The sequence below is a fragment of the Narcine bancroftii genome, chromosome 4 (assembly GCF_036971445.1).
Source record: "Narcine bancroftii isolate sNarBan1 chromosome 4, sNarBan1.hap1, whole genome shotgun sequence".
Taxonomy (NCBI): Eukaryota; Metazoa; Chordata; class Chondrichthyes; order Torpediniformes; family Narcinidae; genus Narcine; species Narcine bancroftii.
Window position 1 is genome coordinate 280,295,946 of NC_091472.1, and position 15,693 is coordinate 280,311,638.

A 15,693-nucleotide genomic window follows, 5' to 3' on the forward strand; every position below is an offset into this window, starting at 1 on the left:
CCTTTTTGTTGGCTATGTGGAGTAATCCATGTTACAAGCCTACATAGGTAAAGCTCTTTCTCCACTTCATTGTTGACTTCATTGGTGCTGACTGACTTGTGCACCTATGATGAGCTCATCAACTTTATCCAGTTTGCTGCCAATTTCCACACCTACCTCAAATTCAGTTGGTATACCTATAGCAACACTCCCCTTTCTTGATCCTCTGTCTCAATTTTGGGAGATAAACTCAACAGATACTTTCTACAAATCCACAAATTCCCTCAGCTACCTGGACCACACCTCTTCTTACCCTGTCCTCTTTTTCACAATACATCCTTCTCTGTCACATCTGCTCCCACGTCAAGATCATCCAAGATGTTCTTCAAAAAATGTGGTTTTCCCTCCACTACCATCAACTCAGATCTCACCCGTATAGCCTCCATTACTCAAACAACTACCCTGGCCCCTTCTGCCCCCACGAACAACGAGGAAAATATTCTCCTTGTCCTTTCTATCACCCCCCCAGCCTCCGCATCCAAAATATCATCTTCTGCCATTACCTCCATCTTATCCCACCATTAGACACATCTTCCCCTCTCCACCTTCCACAGGGAATGATCCCTCTGTGACTCCCTTGTCCACTCCTCCCTTCCCACCAATTGCCCCTTGGCATTCTCATCTGTGACTACAAGAAATTATTTACTTATGCCCACACCTCCTCCTTCACCATCATTCAGGGCCCCAAATTGTCCTTCCAAGTGAAGCAACACATTATTTGTGAATGTGCAGGGGTCATCTGCTGCATCCGGTGGTCCTGTTGTGATCTCTTTGTTGGATGGACTTGATGCAGACTGGGAGATCTCTATGTTGAGCATCTTCACTTTGTCCACTGCAAAAGCATGAATCTCCCAGTGGTGACCCATTTAAATTTCCTACCCCATTCCCACGTCAACATGTCTGTCCATGGTTTCATGCACTGCCAGATTGAGACACCCACAAATTAGAAAGGAAATCTTGTATTCCTTTGGGCACCCTCCAACCAGATGGCATTAACATCGACTTCCCTGTTTTCCCCCAACATATTTCTCACTCTTGCTATCGCTCGCTCTCTGCCATTCAGAAAAGTAACCACCTCATTAATCAGGAAGGCGCAGTAGTGCCTGCACTTCAGAAGGAGGCCGAGGAGGGCAAAGCTACCGGCCCTCGTCTTGACAAACTTTTATAGGAGCACAATTGAGAGTATCCAGTCTGAATCATTGTATGGTCTGGTAATGGTAAAGCATCAAACCAGAAGTCTGTACAGAGGATTATTAAAACAGCCAAGGGTCTTCCTTTCCTCTATCGATGACATTTACTGGGAGCATTGTTTCAAGAGGGCTCGAGGAATTGTAAAAGACTCTTTCCATTCAGTGCACAGTATCTTTAACTCATTTCTATCACAAAGGAGATACAGGATCATCTAAATCAGGACTGCCAGGCTGGGGTATAATTTCTGAAGGCTGTGAGACCAATGAACAGCATCATCCCAAATATTTAGAAATATTTATTTTGATCATTAAGTGTTGTGAAAAGTGTATTTTTGTGAGTGCACCATGGTCTGGAGAGACGCTGTTTCATTGGGCTGTATATGTACCATCAAATGATAATAACTTTAAAGTTGAAAATGGCAAAGCAGGCATACTGGGCGGTGATGAGGGTGTTTGGCACCCTTGCCTTCATTGTCAGGACATTGAACACAGCAGCAGGAAGGTCATTACCCAACTAGACAGGACATTAGCACTCAAAAGAGTGATGGATGAAAATCTGAATGGGAGAAAACTAATGCAAACAGGGAGCAGGACAGATACAAAATTTTAAGTGTTGTGGGCAGTTTTGGTCATCAAGCTACCGGAAAGGTATTACCATTGAAAATATTGATGAGAATGTAGCTGGTATTTAACGGCTTGAATTATCAGGAGGGGCTGGATTGGCTGGGACTTTTCTCCCTGAACTGCAAGGGAGGAGAGGGGCATATAGCGGTTTACAAAATGATGAGGGGCTTGGATGAGATAAATAATCATGGCCATTTTCTCTAAAGAAGGGCAAATTTACAACTAGAGGGCATAGTTTTAACATTAGTGGGGGGAAATTTAAAAGAGACCTGAAGGTTACCTTCTTCACACAGGGTCGTGGGTATAACCAATGATTGGAAGTAATAGGTGCAGGGGTAATTGTAATGTTCAAAAGACATGTAGACAGGTACATGAATAGGAAAGGTTTTGATGGATACTGGGCATAACAGAGAGAAATGGGACATGCTTGGGTGGCACGGAAAAATTGAGCTGAAGAGCATGTTCCTCTGCTGTAGAACTCTAACCCCATGATGCTAATTGACCCATCAAATGCATGGTTACTGTCAGAGCATTCCCATCAGTCTGATTTTCCCCACTTGTGTCTCTGCAACCCATTTTCTTTCACATGCTTATCAGCTCCTCCCTAATTATTCTGCCACCCTTCATAGGTAGCCTACAGTAGCTAATTAACTACCATATGTCTTTGAGAAGTCGTGGAATTCAAACTCCACACACCTCACCCATGGCCAGGATTGAACCTTGCTTATTGGAGCTGTATAGCAAAAATTCTGAGTATTTGATGGTAGATATATTTGAACACTGTTCTTGATGTAGGTCTTTCAGTCATGTAACTGAGAGGTATGGAGGGTTGGGCAGTCGAGAAATTCCAGGCAGCTGTTAACATTAGGTTATTGGGTCGTCGCAACTCTGCAGGCAAAAGGGCCTGTTGTGTACTGCAGATTTCTGTGCTCCATGCAACACATTTCAGGGGGTGAATTGTCTACTTTATGTTCGATTAATTTGGAGTTATTCTCAACTATTGACCTATTTACAATCTCTCTCCAGAATGTAAGCCACATTGTGCCTGGCTGTGCTCTAACATCTTTGAAACACATGTTATCTTCTACATGGTGGATGTCCTTTCTTGTCATTCACAATGTACAGTATTGCTGTAAATGCATAGGATAAATTATGAAATACAAAGCACTCTTTATGAATTTACAAACCACCCCCTTATGGAGGAGAAATTGCTAATTCAGCACATAAACAGACTATATGGAGTTATTGAGCCATCAGAATGGTTGAACATCAAATAAAATGCTGTAACATTGACTTTACATATTACAGAGGAGTGATAAATCTAATTTTATAGAATAACTTCCATGGTTTGTTATTAGCAATATAAAATGGTACTTTTCGTAAAAATGTTTTGATCAATAATAAAATGTTTTATATTGTGCAGGAGAATTCCAGCCAGCAAGGTTACCATTCTGGGTTATGGCCTTTTGACAAGGGATGCACAGACCTTAATAAATGCTTTATATGATCAAAATTTTCAAGTTGTCATAGTTGATGAGTCCCACTATATAAAATCACGTAATGCAGCACGAAGTACAATTTTGATGCCTATTATACAAAAAGCCACTCGAGCAGTCCTATTGACTGGAACTCCTGCACTTGGTCGCCCTGAAGAGGTGAGCCTTTTTACAATTTTGATAAAATGTTGAAGGAGGGTTCAAATACATGCTTGAGGTAATGTTATTACAGCATATAAGTTGAGTTGAGAAAACCAAAAAAAATCTTTCAAAAAAATGGGGGTTGACTTATATGCTGGATATACTTTCAAGACCTTAAATTCAGCTCAAAATCCAATCTGTGCTGATCGGGCAGGTAAGTCAACCCTTGAAAAATCGATTCAGCGTTTAAGTCAACCCTTGAAAACCAAAACAAAACCCAATTTTCATTGAGATTTTTATTGAAAACTACAACACAATCAGCACCTTCAAAATCACTCTCGTTATCATCATCTGAAGCAAAGATGGCAGCAAGTACATTCCAACTCTGGTCATTGTTTAAACAGTCATCGTATGGGTCCCAGTCTGTATCTGTTGAGGCAGTTTCATCTTTGTCGTTCGTGTCCCAATAAATCATCTTCCATGCCATCAATTACTCAAGAGATACCGTACTTTTTAAACTATTTCATCACAGTCTCTAACTTTGTCCCGTGCCTTGAGCACAAAGTTACACAGCACATCAAGCGATGCAGAACGCATTGCCCTGCCTTTTATAAATGACTTTTCTACACTCGACGTTCACGTATTCCATTCCTCACGCACGTGATCTTTGAATGGCGTGTTTAAACAGACATAGAGAAGTTGCAGTATAGACGTCAAACCTTCTTCTTCTTTCTTTGGCTTGGCTTCGCGGACGAAGATTTATGGAGGGGGTAAAAAGTCCACGTCAGCTGCAGGCTCGTTTGTGGCTGACAAGTCCGATGCGGGACAGGCAGACACGATTGCAGCGGTTGCAGGGGAAAATTGGTGGGTTGGGGTTGGGTGTTGGGTTTTTCCTCCTTTGCCTTTTGTCAGTGAAACCACCACCAGGGATAACCACTATGTAAGTATTATATAGTGCTAATCTATTGTTAAGTGGCTACAAAACCGATCCCAGACCAGCAAACTCCATTCTTTGTGTAAACCACCTGGCCACCTGTTCCACACATTGTCTATCCATAGTTTTACACCATTTTCATCCATCCATCCTTTTTCATGAAATTGTGCAAAAAGACCTGCAGGGAATTTCATTTTCGGTTTAATTTTGTGTTTGAAGATTATCATGGGTTTAACTTTGTCCCATCAGCCATTCATGAAAACACCAGGTCCTTTCATGGCCTGTACTTCTGATTTGCAGTTTTAACACCTTTCCATTCCACAGTTCTATTGCCTATCATGTCAAAATTCATAGGGGTTTCGTCCATATTTCTAATAGTTGCCAATACAAACTGGTGTTTCTGCTGGTTCTGTATAATAAACTGATAAAACTTACAACTTTATGATCAAGATCTTTTGGTAGTTTCTGTGCAATTTTTGTTTTTTGTTGTAATACCAGTTTTCCTGTTCATGAAACAATTGCATCAACCGACAGTAGCCTCAAAATCATCACTGAGGTCTGGGTGTGACTTGGCCCACTGCAGTGCAAATGTTCTTATTTTATTTTGGGTGACGATGTAGCAATCCCCATTCTGCAATGTGATTTTCCAACTCTGGTCAGTGAGTATTTTTATTAAAATCTCTTCTTTCTTCCTCCAGTCTCTTACGAACTTCTCATCCGCATCCAATTTACTCGCAGCAGCTCAGTTTTTCAACTTAAAGCTTGCTTCATATTTTCGTTGCGTGCTGCGTTGTATCAGTGGACCCTTTGTGATCACCATCACCTTCAGCCAATGCCCATCAGATCAATCTGTGCGATCTAAGCGGGGTGGGGGGGTGGGGGGGGGGGGTTGATGTATATGTCGGTCAATGGCCCATCTCAGGCATCGCGAGCTTTGGAGGTCAACTTATATGCTGGTTAACGTGGTACCTCAGGCAGCCAGAAAATGGAGGTCGACATATGCTGGATATACCATAAAACCATTAAAGTTAGGCTGAAAAGTTGTGGGGGGGTGGGGAGTAGGTCAACGTACACCAGTCGACTTGTACACCAAAATATATGGTGTATGGAGAGCAAAATACCTCTGAGAAGCAAACTAATACTTCTCAACTAAATGTTTTGAAGTCGCTACAAGATGCTGGTTGTTTCTGATCATTTCCACGAAGGTGATTCCTGTGTAACATCCATTCATATTACAGAAATTCACTTTTACAGATTTTTCAAACCACTATTGAAAAATTTGAGATACAGAATAAAATGACCAAATAGAGTAATTTTTTCATAACAACTAATAAGCCAACTTCCCAAGAACTTTGTTGTTATCCAATTTTAAAGCCCACCCTTTTGAGACATTTTATGTTCAATATGGAGAAGATTAATTACTCTATTTGTGACATTTAAAGTTCAGTTTCAAAAATATTGTTATCTTTATCAATTGATTTAAAATATTGAATAGGCTTGTGTTTTGTGTCAAATTTCTTTTGTTACTGTAGTACAGTAACAGGCTGTCTGCATATATCCCAAACCTGATCCTTTCAGTTCACCAGTTGTGCCACGTATCAATCATAAACACAGGCACAGTTGCAGAAATGATGACAGATCAACATGAACACATGCAGAGATGTGATTTGTCCTGGATAATAAGTGCACCAGTAATATAAAACCAAACACCCCACCATTTCTGGAACATAAGTAATAAAAGCACAAATAGGTCATTGAGGCACCCTTGGGCCTGGAGCTGAACAATTGATCAGATGTTTTATGCGAAGCTGAAGGTGATTGATGAAATACTTGTCTGAGGCATGTTGCAGAGTACAATCGTGTCATATCCTATATTAAGAATATTATGATTTTGGTTCTTAGTCTTGAATGCCAGAATAAAAGTGGCTCTCATATATGCTGAACCATTGTACAGCCAAAATATGTCAAAAATGGGATTTTCTGCACAAATTTTTATTTTGATGAGACACAATGAGGTATTCAGTTATTGGAGTAACACTAACAATTGTCCACTGAATGCTTGGTTTTTGTCATGAAGATTTGTTAAGTTTAATATAGATAAACCCTTATAATCCTGGTTTTAATAAACAAAAATATGATAATGAGAATATATATTCCCTTCCCTAAGTGCAAAACAATGCTGAGTGGAAAACTAAAAAATTTTCTCCAGAACGGGAATAGTTTGATTTTAATATAGGAATCAAGATTCTGAGGACACTGGTGTACACTAAAACCCCTGATATCCGGAATTCAAGCAATCAGCAACCTTAAGCAACCAGCAAGATAATCTAGAAAAATATATTTTATTTGAAAATGAACAACAATAAACACAAATTTAAATAGAAGTTTAAAATTGTCAATGTTCTCTGAAGTAACACATAAACTTTTGGTGAAGATGGGAACATATATTTAGCCAGCAACATGTCTTGGTCGTACTTTGCTTGTAGCAGCTATTTGCAGAAAGTTGCATTTGAATAAAATGGGATTACAGAGGATGAAGAGCTGGTTGATGCTGCTCGCTCGCTGTTGGAGTGGCTCTCTTAAAGTGTCTCTTTATCCCTGCTTACAAAGGGTCTTTATTCGTATATTATTTAGTATATTAGTAAGGCTTTATGTGTAAATTTGGGAGAAGGAAGGGTTAATTCTGATGACGGCATGGTTAGAGCAGTAGATAGCGCAATCCTGTTACAGCACCAGCGACTTGGGTTCAAATTTAAATTTTGTAAATTATGGGAATTACTTGATTAAAGTGAACTTTACATCTCTGTATTTTGCATTAGCTTTTGAAATGTTTAATTTTAATGCTGGTGTATTAGTTGGGCATTTTAAGAGTGGGTATCAAGCAACTAGAAAATTTGCATATCTGGCATCTACCAATCCCTCCAGGTGCTGGATAACTTGTATTAGGTTGGGGAATTTGGTGCCTTTAAAAATCTCAGATTACTTGTGAAGCTGAATCATTGCAGTGAAAATGCTTGGTATTATTGTCTGTGTGCTTTGCTACAGTCCTGCTAGTTTAATGCTATTGTACTTTTGATATTTAAATGTGCATGATAAATATCAGTGCCCCTTTTAGCTAGAACCAAGCATTGCATTAGGCAGATGTTGGCCAGTTGTTGCTCATTCAGAACTGCTCAGTCCTCTCCATTATTTGAATGTCAAGCTGGAAGAGCTCATATTCATTATAAGGGCTTCTCATGTATGATCAAGTGGGATAAATTTAGTAAGATGAACTGGGCTTTCATACAATACCATGGTGTGTTAGCAGAAAAATAACTTGATATAGTCTGTAAGCATTTGATTTGAGAATCCCTTGTGCACAAATATAATCCTTTCACTTGTTTTGTTGAAGAATCTAGTCTGGGAATAATATTTTTTACAAAGAATAATATACTCTTTTCCCACCTTCAAGAATACTTGCATGTGCTTTGTATTTGTACAGGGAGTACGGGAAAGGAGATTATCCTCCTTGAATAAATTGCTTCCATATCCATTTTATTCAAAACTTTGTCTCACTTTAAAAAAAATTCTCCCACTAATCTGGATGAAAAAGGATAGAAATGCTTGTCTAGTTTGACTATGTTATATCAGGTTCATGTGAAATAATGATCCTATTTATTTTCAGTTTACTCAAACATGTTTGTTAGATGACAGATTGATTAGAATTGTAGCAGGGATAACTTTTGTCTTAAATGTATGTTCATTCTTCTCCATGCAAATTTTATTTTTTCAGCTTTTTATGCAGATTAATGCACTGTATCCAGGAAAATTTGGAACTTGGATTGAATTTGCTAAAAAATATTGCAATGCTCACCTTAGGTAAGAAAGTTAATTAGAACATTATTTCTGATTCAACAATTTTGTCAGTGCCTTTGGAATTTGAAATAACAGAATAAAGGAAATATTTTGCAGATCAGACAGCATTTGTGGAAGAGAAATGGTTTCAGGGTAGTGATTGCATCAGAACTCTGAAATCTTGTTCTACTAAATTTTCAAAATTGTGCTTAGTGGGGAACTATGTTGATCAATCATTTATTTTAAATAATTTGTCATGTGACTTTAATGACTTTTTTTTACAAATTCTATTAGACATTTAATTAATTGGCAGAATAGAAAATTAGACATTCCTTATTCATGTTTTATGGAAATAACTTGTACTTCATATCCAGCAATGAGGCAAATTTAAAAATAAAAATTCTGAAAATACACTGTAGGTCAGACAGTATCAGTAGATGGAGAAACAAACACTCAAATGAATGTGTTATTTCTTTGGAATGAGTTTAATCTTCATTTCCATGGCAAAGTGAATGATTAACATTTTAGTCACTTGAGTGGTGTGATAATGCAATACTACGTATCAGTGCCGTGCATTTATTCCAAATGAGATGTTCCATGATTCCATGCTTTATTGAATTGATGTTATCCAATTAGCTGAGGTGCAAAAATATCTTGAAAGATAAATTTGGCATTGAGATTATACTCTTATTTTATATTTTTAAAGCTCAATATTTGATTTTTGAAGATGGTACATTTTTACACAAAGCAATGTGTCCTGGTGATTTCCATGTAACAAATGTTTTTTGAGCAGCTTTCAAAGTTCTATTTTAGTTACTTAATACTTTTGAAAATCAGAAAATATAACCATGAAATCATGGTTTGGTTGCAGTACTGAAGGAAGACATTCAGCACTTAATGTCTGCACCCATTTCTATTGCAGCCATGCCCTAATTCTAGCTCTTTCCTTGAAACCTTGCAAATGTTTCTCTGGACTATATTTATCCAACTCCCTCTTGAAGGCCACAATGGAATCTGTGTCCTAGACAGTCCATAATCTATCCAGATGCTGCATGGAAGAAATTTTCTTGTTGCTCTTCATTCTCTTGCACTTTATTTAATAATTTTGTGGTGCAACTGATCCTTTGTCCTTAATGACTTCTCCCAATGGAACAGCTTCCCTTTTCATTCTGCCAAGACCATAGATCTTAACCATGACATAAAAGGAAAATTTGATGTGTGGATCTGAACTACGCTAAGTAACCAGCAACAGATGGCTGCACCAGTGGAATGTGGGATGAAAGCAGAGCATCTGAGGAAATCTCGCAGAGTCACAGGGAGAACATGGAAATTCCATATGGGGGCAGCGGACATAAAGACTGAGCCTGGGTCACTGAAGCTAAGCAGCAGCTCTCTTCATCTTTAATAACCTCTTCTCTTTGCTGCCTTTTTACTATTGATACACCCACTGTTGAAAATTGAATACATGTGCCTGCTTGTATTTGTAAATAAGATGTCCAAGTCATCTTTTCAATTGGAATGCAAAACAGGTATTTTGGTAAAAGGGCTCAGTGGGATTGCAAAGGAGCCTCCAATTTAGATGAACTTCACCAACGTCTGAGCAACATCATGATCCGAAGAAAGAAGGATGAAGTTCTGACACAGCTGCCTCCAAAGATTCGGCAACAAATTCAATTTGAGTTGTCAAAGGATGCTGCCAAGGTGAGAGTTTTGTGGAATGTAAGTCATCTATGAATATCTAATTAGAAAATAAATTGTTTACTTCTCCAAGAAACGTTTTGAAAACATTGGTTTGATTCCATGTAAAGCAAAGAATATATTGTCAATATGTCATGTCCCTTGGGGCTGATGCTGGACTTAGTTGCTGGGTAACCTCATGCATTTTACTGAGATCATCAATTTTAACATTGAGAGCGCTGAATACTGTAAAAAAAATTAGATATTGTGTCAATGTTAATAAGCTGGATTTGTTAAAATTAAATGCTTGAACATTTCAAAAATTTCTGTGTTTTAAATCTCTCAGACTTTCTTTCTGGTACTCTCTTGCCTACCTGTCTGGGTTTTTCTATCTTTAACTCATTATCTCACTTTTGCACCCTTGTTCTGGAAATCCTTACACCACACATGTCAAACTCAAATTTGACCCGTGATATAATTATATTTGGCCCGCAAGATCATATCAAATATGTATTAGAGCTGGCCCGCTGGCCGCCGCGCCAGTATAGTCCATGCACAGCTAATACTACAAATCCCAGAATGCTTTGCAAATGCATTGGCGCCAGCCTGTCAGCCTGCTAATCGCCCCCACCTCCTCTCTTTACTTTCATTAGCATCTGTGACCTGTCGCCCAACTCACATGGAATAAACCCCTTACGAAAAATGGCCAAACGAAAAACAGAAAACAGGACCTTTCAAGACAGTGGGAGGCAGACTTAAAAGACAAACCTGTTTGTCATTGAAGCAAGTTGTTATTTTTTTTCACTTGTTGGCTTGTGGAAAAAAAATACATTTAAAAGGAGCTTAAAGGCTATAGAGAAATATTATTTATTGAATATTTTATTTCTCATTTGTTAATGCTTCCTCTGGAAAGTGTTTAACCAAAACTATTATTAAACATTTATTTTAATAAGAAAAAGTTTAACATTACACATGTTGAAAGAAGAGAAAACATGCAGATGTTGTTGAAAATTTTCAATAAATATTTAGTTTGGCCCACGACTTAGTCCAAGTTTTTAATTTTGGCCCTCTGTGAATTTGAGTTTGACACCCCTGCCTTACACCATTATTGTTTTCTCTCTTCTCACTCAAACTCCAAACACCCAGACATCAAACTCCCCCTCATCATTCTCTGACCTAAATCTATTTAAATGCCTTGGCATACTCAGTAACACTACTTTAGGAAGAAAACAAAGATCACTTCACAACTTGATTTGCTGCAGCATTGCAAACATCTTGGACATGGGTGACTTGGTAACATAGCGGTTAGCGAAACGCTGTTAAAGCACAGGCAACCCGGGTTTGAATCTGGCGCTGTCTGTAAGTAGTTTATACGTTCCTCCTTTATCTTGCTTGGCTTTTCTCTGGGATGCTCCAGTTTCCTTCCACACACCAAATCAGGGTTTGGCAAGTTAATTGGGCAGTACGTGTGTTTTGAGCTGGAAGAGCTTTCTACTGTGCTGTATTGTTAAAATTAAAGTTAAAATAAACTTAAAATCTTGCCTAAATCTAATGTTATTAGCTTTTTTGTAGAATGGAGTTGCATTTTCTAAATTGAGAACTAACTTCATTTCAGCTGACATATTCTTTAAGATTTTGATAAATTTCCAGTCTCCAGAAGCTTGAAGTGTGTTAACTTTGTGAGAAGCATTTTTAATTGTAAGACGTTGCATTCTTTTTAATATTTCTGGTCTCAAGTCTATTTCATGTCACTTCTAGTTTTGTCATTAAAATGTTAACATTTTTTGAAAGTTCTTGACATTAAATTTTTTTCTCAGTGTATTCATTTGTTTTGCCTAATAATGTGGAAATATTGCAGATCACTCAAGCGGGCAAAAGGTACAAAAGTAAATGCTTCTTTAAATAGCTGTATTCCAAAATATCTTCATTAGATCTAAGGATAATACTCACTTCACTTTCTTCTAACAGGTGAAGACCGCCCTAAATTTGTGCTCAGTGATGCAAATGTATTAGGATAATACTGACTTCACTTTCTTCTAACATGTGAAGACCGCCCTAAATTTGTGCTCTGTGACACAAATGTATTGACTGCTGTCTTGATCCTGGAATTTCAAAATGATTAATAAGTTCTCCTTGAAAAAATATTTGCCCCCAGCCTGTCATGAGTTTCTATAATTGAACAAAGCATGTGACTGACCTCATCAGCATTGACTTTTTTTTTTGCAGGAACAATTTTTTTACTCTGGGAATTTTCCTGTTTCTTCACTCATGCTGGATGAAACTGGGACACATTTCACAGATCCATTAATTGCTCTATCCTTTATCATTCAAAACATAATTCTTTCTGTCCACATAGGAAATGAGTGACAGCATTGAAGAATGGGAAAAATTGATGAGAAATCTGCATTCAAAATCTGCAGAGACTGATAACTCCTTCATAAAAGTCACGGAGCTCATCACTCGCATGCACAAGCAAACTGCCATTGCAAAGGTAGATGACCAGTTAATTGTTCATTGATTTGTAGTCCGTAATTTGAGATTCATTGTGTCCGAGACCTTTAGATCTATCTAATTTTCGCTCTGTCTCCCCTCCCCTCTCATGTACATTGTGCAAATGTTTATTAAACAGTTTAGTATGGGAGCACCAATACCCCTGAGTGTTAAGCCCTCCAAAAGGTAGTGGACATGACCCAGAATAATATAGGCAATACCCTCCCCACTATTAGGTACATCTACAGGGAATGCTGCCATTGGAGAGCAGCAGCAATTATCAAAGACCCACACCACCCAGCACACACTCTATTCTCGCTGCTGCCATCAGGAAAGAGGTATAGATGCAACAAGACTCATACCACCAGGTTCAGGAACAGCTGCTACCCCTCTACCATCAGACTTCTCAATAACAAACTCAGTCAGGGACTAGTTTAAGATATCTTACTTGTGCACTTTATTGATTTTCTTTCACAGTCAGTTTGTGTGCATTTGTTATCTGTTTACAGTTCTTTTGAATGTTTACATGTTCACACTGTGTGCAGTTTATTTTTTTTGCACTACCAATTAATGGTAATTCTGCTGTGACCGCAGGAAAAATGAATCTCAGAGTTGTATGTGATGTGTATGTACTCTCTCAATTGATCTGAAATGTTCATAAATTTGTTCAGTGATAATGGCTGCATTCATGTTATCACATAGTATTCAGGTATTAATTTAAAATGTTTTGCTCCATTTAATTTCAAATCTACAATTCATTGTACATCAATTGCGAAGAACACTGTTACTGCTACTTGTCAGGATTACAAAATTAAATCTGAGGGAAGATAAACACAAGATTTAAAATTTATGGTCTGTGGTAGAAAGGAACCCTGTAATTCATTACCAAAGTTCATATCCTTTTACAACTTAGAAAAGGGTGGTATTATTTTGAAGTTGCTGTTTTATAAACAAGCATTGACATCAACTTGCAGGCCGTATGCTCCCAGGAACAGCAGCGACTGCGGAAGATGCTGCTCTTTCTGGCAATACTTGAAGGTAAACATTGAGCAGGACACATCAGGTAGTGCTTTGAAATTTTTTATATCAAAGGAAAACAGAAAATACTTTCAAAATACAACTTTAAACATGGTATCCCTTCAGTACTTAATTCAATTATTGACCGAGATCATCACAACTGTGTTTGACTTTAGAAGGGTTGTCTCATTGATTCTGTATGTCAGTTCTTTGTTCATAACCCAGTAACATTTTTTCCCCTTTTTAAGTATGCATCCAATTCCTTTTTCAAAATTATGATTGAATACTCCTTCAACACCCCTTCAGGCAGTGAATTAATAATTTGCAGTCTGAGAGAAGACTCTCCTTGGCTTATAATTTCACAACAAATGCATATTTTTAATTCCTTATCTAAAACTATAAAATTTCCATAATCCTTTGATTTGATCAACTGCATTGCCATTTATTAAAGCTTCAGGGTGCAATGATATTTCTATTTTATTATGTAGATATTGAAGCTTTAGTGATCTAACCAACCACACTAAAAATTTAACAAACCTAGTAATTGAGAAAGGGACTATCAATAAAGCTAGTGCTGTTTTAGAAGCACTTCAGTTGATTCCATTGTAGCAAAATTTATGGATCAGTTTAATTCAATGTTAAAATAAATAAATATTGTGGCGGTGTGAGCAGTGGAAGAAACACAGACACCACGTTGAGGGTCGTTAATGATAGTTTTTATTCAAATTCAGTGCGCCCCGACAAGGGCAGCATGAGCTCAGACACCTGGTGCATTGTGACATCATAATCGCTGCCCAGGGTGCGCGCTGGAAGGGACGCTGGAGTCGGAGAGAAACCTCTGACGACGCCATTTCCCCATGGCTGCCCCGCCACGTGGCGATACAAGCGGGGCCAGTTCGCCATGAGGATGTGCACTGCCACACAACCCAGAACCGGCTACATGTCCTGTCACTTTGGTGGCCGGCCCCGGCGCTTGGGCGCAGCCGTCTACACTGGCTGTGATAAGTCCATATGGGCCGCTTTCAGGCTGATCACCATAAAAAGTTCCTCTCTCCCCCCAACGTCCAGGGTGAAGACTTTTTATGGCCCCTCGTACGGTCGCTGTAGCGGTGTACTTTGTGGTCCCCTCCGCATGAAAATGAACTAAGCCGAGTCAAGCTCTTTGGGGAGATGAAACGTCCGGTTGCCATGGCGTGCAGGTGGTGGGGGAGCTAGGGAGGTCAGTTGCCTGCGTAGGTCCGCCAACAGGTTTTTGTCGGTGACCGTGGTGTCAGGGTCTGGGCCAAAAAACTCACCCAGTAGGGAAAGTGGTGCATCATAGACCATATCCGCTGCTGAAGCCTGCAGGTTCTCCTTGGGTGCCGTCCTAATCCCAAGGGGGATCCAGGGTAGTTCATCTGCCCAGTCTGGTCCAGAGAGCCTGGCCATAAGCGATGCCTTCAAGTCCCTGTAGAACTTCTCCACCAACCCGTTGGACTGTGGGTGGTATGCTGTGGGGTGGTGGAGCTTGATCCCCCCCCAGGAGATTCACCATCTGCGTCCACAGGGCAGACATGAACTGCACCCCTCTGTCGCTCGTGATGTGACCCAGGACTCCAAAACGGGCGATCCATTGGCTGACCAGAGTCCTGGCACATGTCTCCGCAGAGGCCTCCTTAATCAGGATGGCCTCCGGCCACCTTGTGGCCTGATCCACCACCGTAAGGAGGTAACAAGCCTCCTTGGACATCGGCAGGGGCTGACAACATCAACGTGGTTGTGTTGGAATCTGCGAACCGCCAGGTTGAAGTACTGAATGGGGGCTCGCGTGTGTCACAGGACCTTGGAGGTCTGGCACCTGGTACAGTTCCTGGCCAATTCTGCCACCTCCTTCTTCAGCCTGTGCCACACGAACCGCTCTGCGACCATTTGTCTTTACTGCTGGGTGAGTGAGGTAGTAGATCAGACTGAAGACTTTTGCCCTCCAGTGTGGTGGGACCACCCGGCACAGCGTGCCTGTTGAGATGTTGCAGAGCAGTGTGTCCGGGCTGCTGGACACCCAAACATCCTTGAGTTTGAGGCCCGAGATGGTGGTCCACAAGGCCTGCGTCTCTGCATCATTCCTCTGTGCCTGAGCCAGTTGCTCGTAATTTAGGCCGGGCACGAGAGTGTTGATGGCTGGATGGGAGAGCGCATCCGCTACTACATTGTCCTTGCCGGCCCTGTGTCGGATGTTGGTCGTGAACTCAGACACGTACGAGAGGTGGTGCTG

The 15,693-nt window shown here is 39.8% G+C and overlaps 1 protein-coding gene across 5 annotated transcripts in view; it reads left to right on the forward strand.

Annotated features, from left to right (window-relative positions):
* The window catches only part of zranb3 (zinc finger, RAN-binding domain containing 3), a 133,560-nt gene that overhangs the window by 46,454 nt on the left and 71,413 nt on the right, over positions 1-15,693 (forward strand). For all 5 annotated transcript variants that reach the window (XM_069935142.1, XM_069935137.1, XM_069935138.1 and 2 more), the window contains 4 exons: positions 3,277-3,508; positions 8,197-8,282; positions 9,788-9,959; positions 12,292-12,426. In XM_069935142.1, coding sequence (XP_069791243.1) covers positions 3,277-3,508; positions 8,197-8,282; positions 9,788-9,959; positions 12,292-12,426 — 625 coding nt within the window. The remainder of the gene's footprint in view (positions 1-3,276; positions 3,509-8,196; positions 8,283-9,787; positions 9,960-12,291; positions 12,427-15,693) is intronic.